The sequence below is a fragment of the Brassica oleracea genome, chromosome C1 (assembly GCF_000695525.1).
Source record: "Brassica oleracea var. oleracea cultivar TO1000 chromosome C1, BOL, whole genome shotgun sequence".
NCBI lineage: Eukaryota > Viridiplantae > Streptophyta > Magnoliopsida > Brassicales > Brassicaceae > Brassica > Brassica oleracea.
Window position 1 is genome coordinate 3765011 of NC_027748.1, and position 10230 is coordinate 3775240.

Here is a 10230-nt window from a genome sequence, read left to right on the forward strand (position 1 = left end):
TGATGAGGTCTCGCTAGGTAAGTTCATCTTCGAGTGCATGGTTGAGCATTCCTTGCTGAAGCTTTGTTATCACTCTTCTGTCTTTTGTCTCCTTTTTCGTGGTTATATATTAGCTTTAAGAGTGTGTGTTATGTTTATCTTTTAGCTCCGGATGGTACTTGTTACCTCGCCGGCTCTTGGCTTCGGGTGGTACTTGTTACCTCGCCGACTCTTGGCTTCAGACAATGTCGTTATTGTATGCGTGTAACCGAATGTTTGATATAATCTTAATCTATCAGATGACAAAAAAAAAAAAAATAGTCCCAAATAATTAAGAACATAAATGAACAGTGGGAGAGGCATGTGGAGAGTGTGACTGCCATCATTAAAGGTAGTCTATTTTATTCGGTTTGATATGATTTAATGTAATGGAATACACTCTTCTGTGGATACTACTAAAGCTGCACTAGCTGTGTATGTATATGGATGGACTTTATACTTATCTATTACATTTTCATTTCCCGCTAATTATTATACTAGAATAGGTATCCTCTTTCTTATGGTTAGTGTCATTTTCAAACTCGATTAGTTGATATTTGATAATGATATACGTATCTAGCTTAAGCCACTTGAGACCTACTCACAACCAGGCTACTGGCATATAAAATTTACTTTGGTAGTATAACCAAATGATAGCGAAAGGATAATATATTTTTCAACTTAAACCTATTTATATATACTCTTCGACAGCTGAGTAGATGTAAGAATAGCAGGCAGATGCGCTAAACGTGTCCGTGACATATCAAATTATTCTCTCATATTAATGCATTCACACCGTTAGAGATTTGATTCTGTGCTAAAAAGTCTCCTAACAGCTTTAACTTGTCGTCGTCAATTTCCGAGAGAATGTGAACTCGATCAATTCCGCACGACTTCACCTCACCATGATAAAATGATCTTCAGTCCCACAACTAGGGATGTTAATATGAGCTCAATCTAACAGGGTTAATCCCTAATCCTGCAAACCTATTTGTAACTCTAACCCTCATTTTTTGAACAAGGTTTAAATAGGATTGGCCCTAATAGGACCAGAGTTTAAATTCTAACTTTTTTATTTTGATTCACACAACTATTATACAATATTTAATAATGTTTTTCATCAAAAAAACTTAAAGTCGAGTTTTTTCGCCAAAAACTGAACAACGAAATTTTTCGTCGAAACCGCAAAATCGAGTTTTCAACTAAAACAACAAAATCGAGTTTTCCCTCCAAAAACGCAAAATCGAGTTTTTTTGTCAAAACTTCGAAATCGAGTTTTCCCGCCAAAAAACCAAAATCGAGTTTTTCGCCAAAACCTCAAAATCGAATTTTCCCGTGAAAACGTAAAATTAAGTTTTTCTGGAAAACCCGTAAAACTCAATTTCACGGTTTTGGCGGAAAAACTCGATTTGTTTGGTTTGTAGGGAAAACTCGATATTGCGGTTTTAGTTTTGGCGGAAAAACTCGATTTTGCGGTTTCGGCGGAAAAACTCGATTTTGCAGTTTCGGCGGGAAAACCCGATTTGCCGGTTTCGGCGGAAAACTCATTTTTACAGTTTTGGCGGGAAAACTCGATTTGCCGGTTTTGACAGGAAAACTCGATTTTGCGGTTTTGGCGGAAAAACTTGATTTTGTGGTTTTGGTGGAAAAACTCAAATTAGGGTTTGGCGGAAAAAAACACAATTTATTTTTGACGGAAAAACTTTACTCTTAGTTGTGGAGAAAAAACTCGATTTTGAGATTCTGGGAGGAAAACTTTTGATCTTGATGCTCAACAAATTGGAGGAAAGAATCATATCATATCTTAATTTTTCTAGTTTTATCTTTAAAATTTAAGAACAAAAATAAATGAAATATTTTTTTCAATTAAATGAGCTAACTCTGGTACCAGCCCTAACTCTTGATTATAATAGGGTTAAAATAGGGTTAGTTAAAATAGAGCCGAAGTTATAATAAACAAAATAGAGTTGAGCCCTAACCCCCGTAGTTAACATCCCACCCCACCAGCAATGATCGATCATATATACTGTATTTCACTATTCAACCAAATTATTTATTATTTTGGTTTCCGAGGGCTTCGGGATGAAACTCAAAATATTCCAGGCTTCCAAGCTTGAATCGAACGATGCGCGAGTGGTTTGAGTTTGGGTCGACTTTGAATTTTGGCCCATTAAGTTCGTGTGCTTCATGTGGTTTCTTGATTTTTAGTTGGACTCGACTCAGTCGTAAATTATTGGGGTAGACTTCAGACATAGCCCGATAAACTATTGGGCTGGATTGTTTAGTAACTGGAACAAAAGCTCATCCACCATAAAACTTCTTCAGCCCCAAAAACACCAAAGACAGATGTACTAAAACTAATTTTGTTTTTATAGTATCTTAAAAAAATTACAGCTGGAAACTGTTTATAGTACTAGATTTTATCTAAAGTCTACAAAATCAATAAATGCTTAGATAATTTTCAATACAAATGCAGATTTTCATTCTTGCTTTCCAAATTTGAGTATTTGATTGACTCTTCTTGTAACTATTCTAAAGTTTCTAATGCTGATGCATTTGTTTAGTAAATAAATATTGTTAACAAATGTATAAATGAAATGGTTGCATAAACATTACATGTATCTTTAATCATGAAAAACAAAAAAACAAAAATTCAGTTCTCGTAACCACTTAATGAAAATGTTTTATAGTAAACATACAATTAGTGCCGGTCTTGAAAATGTGAAGGTTAGAAGCAAATTAGAAATTAAGGCCTATTCATTAAAGGTAATTTTAGAATATTTTTTTTTAAATGCACTTGTTGAAGGGATAAATCGAAAACCTTATCTCGCTATCACAAAATTACTCTACAAATCGTTAGACTATTTGAAAATATAGTGAATTAATTACGAGTTACATATTTAAATAAAATAATTATGGAAATCTAAGCTTCTAGAACTTCTCCATGGGGCCGCCATTGCATCCAATATCCTAATTTGAAATTATTAACCGATATATAATTTTCCAATATATTATCAAAAATTTAACGATATATGTTTATTTTAGGAGTTCTATTTATATCACAAACTATTTACGTATATAGAAAAAAAAATCATGAGAACTTTTAAAGCAAAATTAGCTTGCTATAAATCATAGATGAACTCTTTAACTCTTATATCCAGTCTCATGCTGAAGCAAATCTGTAAACTCTCAGTTCCTTTGAGAATTGTCATGTATCAAAAACATTTTCATAATCGGACTTGAAAGCCAATCATGTTGTTATTAGCTAACCAGAGTTGATAAAATCCTAGTGAAATCCGGAGTAAAGGGGGAAAAAGATCACAATACTGGATTCCCTTTATAAATAAAGGCCAAAAAGAGAAGAGTAAAAATTAAAAGAAGGAAACACATCCACGACCACGACCAGTTAATAAATTTTCGTAAATAAATCACCAAAACTTAATAAATGTTTTTAGAAGATTATTATATATATATCTTTTCTAACGGCGCTTGTGGGTTCTCGCGTTCTTTAATTTTAATTTTGGTTTCCGGCAAACTGAGAAAAAAAAAAAAGAGAAGAGAGGAGAGGAGAGGAGAGGAGAAAACCCTAGCGTGATTTGCTCGTAGTTTCGTAGCTTAATCCGGCTAGGGATTTGTAGAGATCTGATTGTTAGATACGCGCCACGAGCGAAGAGGAGAGGAGAGTCATGTCGGATTCTGAGAAAGAGATCGAGAATCAGATTCTGGAAGCAGGGGAGAAGCTTGTTGATCCACCTTCTTCACTCGATGAGCTTCTTCCTCTCCTTGACGTGAGCTCTCCCTTCACCATTCCCTTCTTCCTGCAATGCTAACTGTGTGCATGTCTTCAGTGTTAGATTTCTCGATTTGCGTTTTAGCTCTCGATATGCGTCTTTTCGCTTGTTGATTTCTTCGTTAGGCTCTGTGAATCTACTGCATTGCTGTTTAGATCTTCCTTAGGATGTTCTCTCTGTTTTTCGGATCGATTGATATGTGTATCGATTAAGCAACTGTTATCAGATTCTTGGTTACAGAGGCTGCTCGAACTGTTCTGCTCTTTCAAAAACTAATTTTTTTAATTCGTTTATTAAATTGGCTATTTATATAAGTCTGGGGGATTAGTTTTCTGATGCTGTTATGTCTAGTTTGTGGTATCTGATTCTGATCTTTGATAGATTTGCACACACACACACACACACACACAAAAAGACAAGATCTTTATCACTAAGATGATAAGCAAGTGAGGTGTTCTAAGTGTTTCTAGGATATTTTCTTGTGCTTCAGCTCTTCGCTTACATGTATGTATTTGTGATTTTCTGTTCCAACATTGAAGAAATACTTTTAGCGAGTTAAAACAGATTACTTTATAAATCAGCGTTGAGGAATATCATTCATCTCATATTTTCACTAATTCATTTCTGTTTTATGCCTTGGTTTTCTGGACTGGTTTTCAGATCCAAGTGGGTGGTGTGGGATGGTGTGATTTTGGAATTCTTGTGTTTGATATTCCTTTTGTATTTCGCTGCAGAAAATCTTCACTTGCTTGGTAGATGTTGAGCAGTCACCTCCTGCCTCAATGCAGAATGCACTCTCTCCATTGATGACAGCATTAGTCGATGGGAAACTCGTCAAGCATTCTGATATCGATGTGAAAGTTGCAGTCGCTGCCTGCATCAGTGAGATTACTAGAATAACTGCTCCGGATGCTCCTTATGATGATGATCAGATGAGGGTATGTTATTGTTTGGTAATTTTTCTTGAGGGAGTGGGCATAAAGGTGATTGAATGGTTGCTGACTCTTTTCTTCTATTCATGCGCAGGAAGTATTTAAGCTAATCGTATCATCATTTGAAAATTTAGACGACGACTCTAGTCGCTCCTATTCCAAAAGGACCTCGATCCTTGAAACTGTGGCCAAGGTCAGATCGTGCGTTGTGATGCTGGATCTTGAGTGTGATTCACTTCTTATCGAGATGTTCCAAAACTTCTTGAAGGCCGTTAGGTACATTCTAATCTAAATCCATTTTAGCAACAGTTCTAATATTGTCAAAAGTTTTCTTTTAGCTTCCAATTTAAGGTCCAGGAAATATACGACATAAATGGATTTGTGTGCATTGCTTATTATCCTAAACTGTTGTTGCTTAGATGCTGTTGTTACCACTCAGCACATCAGATAATCTATTTTGTGACTGTTAATGTGAGAAGCAGCCTTATCATTCTGATTACTTTTTCTTTACAGAAACGTGGTTTTAACTTTCCCCCGTGCATCTCCAAGCTTCTCACTCGATATCATGTTTTTTCTAATGGTTAATTTATTTACATTTTCAGGGACCATCATACAGGGAACTTATTTTCTTCTATGGAGAACATTATGACACTTGTTTTAGAAGAAAGCGAGGAGATACCTCCAAAGATGCTTTCACCAATTCTGCATTATGTTAGAAAGGATGATGAGGTGATACATTGATGGTCTCGGTAGTTATTTTTCAGCAATCGATGTTCTTCTGTAACTCTTTCAACTTGTCCTCAGGTTCCCCAAGTATCACGGAGTCTAGCAGAACAAGTTCTCAGTAAATGTGCTAGCAAGCTCAGAAATTATCTGACTGAAGCAGTGAAATCATCGGGTGTCTCTTTAGATAAGTATAGTAAGGTAGTGGCTTCTATATGTGAAGGGACATTCAGTGCTTTGCAGCAGGACCAACTTGCTGAGAATGAGAAAGAGGTAAGCCTTCTTAATCTGTTTCTCTACCCAGTCAGTTTTATATATCACCCGTTTTTCTGTCGAACTTTGCCTCATCTTTTGGTCTCCGAGTTGCATTCTCTTATACCATTCTCCCAATTTTCTACCCCGCAGGATATTCAAGGTCATTTAACGAAGGAAGCAGAAGTAGAGGTATGTTTCTTTCACCCTTAAATCAGCATTGAGAAACAAAACTGGTCAAGTAGATTGTTCATTGGCTTTTATTTTTAATCAGCAGGATAAACAGGAGGCAGAAGTAATTTCTACACCCGAGCGAACTGATCCACCTAAGGACGAATCAAGTAAGTCAGGAGTCAGCAATGGCATTGCGCAACAAAATGATTCTTCTGTTGATACTGAGTCTACAAAGAAGCTAGATGATACGAATGCTAAAGATGAGCCTGAACAACTTGATAATCCTAGCAACACTGGCTTGGATAATACATCTGAAGAGAAGCCAACTGTTGAACATCAAACTCAGGAAAGAGAACCTAGTTCTGTCAAAGAGGTGGATTCATCAAAAAGTTCAGATGTCAAGGAGGAGACTGAACCTGAAGCACTCTTGGAGAGCAAGGATGTGAAAAGTTTGCCTCCTGATGATTCATCTGTTAACGCTGCTGCTTCTGAAAATGATCAGGAAACAAGTGTGCAGGCTTTTCCATCGAAGACATCAGCTGATGAAACTGCCAATGTCAGTTCTCCATCTAAGGCTGAAGATCTCGTTGAGCAAATCCAGCCTAAGACGACTGCAAACCAGAAGAAAAAGGAGAGCTCAACGAAGGAGGCCAAGTCATCAGCTGTTGAAACTGCCAATGTCAGTTCTCCATCTAAGGCTGAAGATCTCGTTGAGGAAATCCAGCCTAAGACAACTGCAAACCAGAAGAAAAAGGAAAGCTCGTCGAAGGAGGCCAAGTCATCAGCTGTTGAAACTGCCAATGTCAGTTCTCCATCTAATGCTGAAGATCTCGTTGAGGAAATCCAGCCTAAGACGACCGCAAACCAGAAGAAAAAGGAGAGCTCGGCGAAGGAGGCCAAGCCATCAGCTGCTAGTGCTACCGAAGAAGCTCCCGAAGAAACAAACACTTCTGAAGCTAAAGTGACAAAAAAGTCTGGAAAAAAGGTTGCTTCATCAAGTAAAGCCAAGTCTACTGTTTCTCCTTCAAAGAAAAGCACCTCTGGGACAAAAGCTGCAAAGCAGTCAGAGAAGAAGGCAGTTGAGAGTGATAATGTACAAGAATCCTCAAAGCCAAAAGTGGAAAAGAAAAAAACAGGACGTGGGAAAGCCATGGATGATAATTCTTCAGGTGATAGTGAAAAAGTAAGTTTTTCCCCTGACCTGTATGATTCGATGCCTATCTGCCTTCCTGTCCTCTTACTATTATCGAAATCGTTTAATTGTGTTTCAGCCAGCTGTTTCTTCTGGAAAGTCAGCCTCAAAGTCAAAGAAAGAAGTGAAGGAACCGATAGAAGAGAGTCCTAATACAAGCTCAAAGAGAAAACGAAGTCTGGGCAAAGTATGTTTCCGTAAACTTACCTATTATAATTGTTGCTCGCATAAAAGAATGTGTGAAAAAATCATGCTCTACCAATTGCCATTTTCACTAGTTCATGATTACATCTTAGTTTCGTCATGTTGTGGATGCTGTTCTCTTAAACATATGTTTGTTCCCTTCTGTGTAGCTTATGTATCTTTTATCTAATCCTTTTTTCGTATTGGTTTCATGTGCTGTGTACGTGTTTTTCTTTTTATCCTTCCTTATACTGAATCAATTCCTTTGCAGGCATCTGATCTCCAAACCCCTGACGGAAATATAGTTGGGTCGAGGGTCAGGGTCTGGTGGCCTATTGATAAAGCGTAAGCATTTTGTTTATATATTTTTTTCTATGGAAATTGGAATTATATTTACATAAACGGTGTTCGCTATTCTATGTATTTTCCTTTAGATAGCTGATACTGGACTAGCACCTTGGGTAACTGTGGATACTTGTAATTGAATAATGGTTTTTTCCGCAGGTATTATAAAGGTGTGGTCGATTCATATGATTCTGCTAAGAAGAGACATCTGGTAAGCCCAGTTTTATTAGTCTCCTCAATAACTATTGTTTGTTCCGTCTCTTTTGATTGTGGTGACCCATTAGCCTATCGATTGTACATGTTCTGAAGTTAGATTCAATGCATTTTATGGTATGTTCTATTTGTTATATGATGTTGCTATCTTCGTTTTCAGGTTATCTATGATGATGGAGATCAAGAAATCTTGAATCTTAAGAAACAGAAGTGGCATTTTCTGGATGAATCAGAAACAGAGGTGATACATTAAATTTCATTAATCTCCGACTTGTTTTTTTTTTTCATTCTCCCCTTTTTGCTGTAACTTCCATTTTCTGTCAGCAGGGTGAAGAAGCTGCTGATCAGACAGGTCATGAGGAAGAAGAGTAAGTGTTACTTCCTTAGTTCTGGTGTTAATTTGGCACTGGAAAGAATAGTTAGATGTGATGGTACATTGTTACGAGATGAATTTGCTATTCTTGTGATGACCAAGCTTGGTAATTCTCCATGCAGGCCCCAGAGTAAGAAAGCTAAGACAGGCAAGCAATCAAAGATTGGAGCATCAGGGAAAAAGTAAACGAAACTTAAAGCAATTAGTTAAGTAAGTGTTGGAAGTCTCTAAAATTATTTTGCTGATAAGCATTACTGCCTCTCATTCAGGGGTGGTGGGGCTGGTTCCAGCAAGTCTAAAGTTACTCCTGCTTCCAAGTCCGGCAAGAAGTCCCAGGATGACAAAACAGAGAGCAAACCAAAGGATTCAAAGGCGGCTAAAGGCAAAGGAAAATCTACACCTGCTTCTAAGACCAAGGAGAGCGATGTGGAGTCAGAGTCGGAAGATACGCCGAAGGCACCAGAACCAGCAACCAAGGGGAAATCAGTCGGTTCAGGCAAGTCGCAGGCAAGTCAGTCCAAGTCCGGTAAGAAGAGGAAGCGATGAGTCTGGCTGCAGGATAAAGGGATTACGTAATTTACAGTGGAAAGCTAAGCGCAACGGTGGTATTGGTGGTTGCGGTGGGCGTAGGTTGGTGGGACTTGACATCTTATGGGCACTAGAAGTGTAGAATTGTTTTTATTTAAGACAAGAAATGTAGTAGTGAGTGGCTTTCACTTAGGATTGATTTCAGCTTATGTAGTAGCGTTAATGTGTGGATACATAAGATGGCTTTGGTTATTTTTCATTTTCTTTAAAGAATTGTTTTACCACATTTTTTCCTATCTCCATTTTGGATTGTAAACAATAAATCTTCCGAGACGATTTATTTAGGTTGAGTTATTTGTTTCTGCTATTCATAATCATAATATATGATTTTTTCATTAGCCAATGAATCTTCGTATTTTACTTTGTAAAAAATCGTATGGCACGGTAATTGGTTCAACTTGAATTCAGTTTTAGGTTTTACGAATCTCAACATAACTATGGAGTAAGGACTTCTTAAACTTGACTTTAAATCTTCGCTTCAAATTTCAGTTTTTTTGAGTGTTTTACAAAACTGTTTTTTCTTGTATATTAGTATTCATCTACCCTAGAGTACTCTAATATACAAAACTATATGTTCATCAATGTAAAATTGGTCGATTCCCCAAAATTAAAAGTTATTAGTTCCTTGATGCTTCTTTAATAAAATTGATTTGCAATTTTTTTTCTTTAGTCTCTTAAATAACTAGTGTTTGTGGCTTTGAGTTGTAGATGCCTATCTTGTTCAAGGATTTGTTTTTAAGTCGACGAAAGACTTGAAACAAATTATTTCACGCATGTTAATGGTCTACGAGATGCTTGGAGATTCCTAACCCCAATGTTTGCTTCCCATATTTAAGGGATATTCCATTTACATGTATTTGTATTATATAGTCACACAATGATTCAAGGGTTTTTAGACTTTAATTGTCTATTACAGCCTTGCAAGTTGCAACAAAAGGATATAAGGCCACTAGATCTGAGGTCTTCGGTGGGTTGTGCATATAAAAAAGTACAGGTTAAATACAGTATTTTTTAATCAGTAAATAAAAAGAAACAAATAAGTAGTAACTAGAACAAGATCTAGACACTAACAAACGAATAAAAAAGTATGCGTTAGATAATGATACGTGATGTAATAGATGGAAGGCTCTTGGTGAATGGGATAACATGTGGTCCATGATCCCATATTCTCTCGCTACCACCGTTTCATGCCGATAGGAAAAATGAGTTTACTTTATTAAACAGGTATTATATATACGTAATTTGTATAAACGAATCTTAAGTACAACATGTGGCACGAGAAGGCTTATATTTATTTTACATTATAGCAATTATGGTTAAAATGTTTTTCTTACAATCAGTTTGACGTTTTTAGTATGGTATTTTAATTTATATGAGTTTATTATTTAAAATAATTTAATACTCCATTGCAACACTTCTAAATGTCTTTCATATATATTTAAAATA

The 10230-nt window shown here is 36.5% G+C and overlaps 1 protein-coding gene across 2 annotated transcripts; it reads left to right on the forward strand.

Annotated features, from left to right (window-relative positions):
* Positions 1-3537: 3537 nt before the first annotated feature.
* On the forward strand, positions 3538-9084 carry LOC106309400 (DNA ligase 1-like). Of its 2 annotated transcripts, none has more exons than XM_013746429.1 (14): positions 3538-3806; positions 4544-4747; positions 4836-5017; positions 5344-5470; positions 5546-5737; positions 5870-5908; positions 5991-7073; positions 7162-7269; positions 7537-7610; positions 7770-7821; positions 7984-8064; positions 8151-8191; positions 8319-8378; positions 8466-9084. In XM_013746429.1, the coding sequence occupies exons 1-14, from the start codon at positions 3705-3707 to the stop codon at positions 8740-8742; spliced, it is 2622 nt and encodes an 873-aa protein (XP_013601883.1). In that variant the 5' UTR covers positions 3538-3704; the 3' UTR covers positions 8743-9084. The 2 variants fall into 2 exon arrangements, with proteins under 2 accessions (XP_013601883.1, XP_013601888.1); XM_013746434.1 differs by having other exon boundaries at positions 3540-3806; positions 5994-7073.
* The last annotated feature ends 1146 nt before the right edge of the window (positions 9085-10230 follow it).

Coding starts and splice junctions, on each gene's coding strand:
- LOC106309400 (XM_013746429.1), top strand. CDS start 3,705: ATGTCGGATTCTGAGAAAGAGATCGAGAATCAGATTCTGGAAGCAGGG. Junction 4,748..4,835: donor ATGATGATGATCAGATGAGG/GTATGTTATTGT, acceptor ATTCATGCGCAG/GAAGTATTTAAGCTAATCGT. Junction 5,471..5,545: donor ATGTTAGAAAGGATGATGAG/GTGATACATTGA, acceptor ACTTGTCCTCAG/GTTCCCCAAGTATCACGGAG.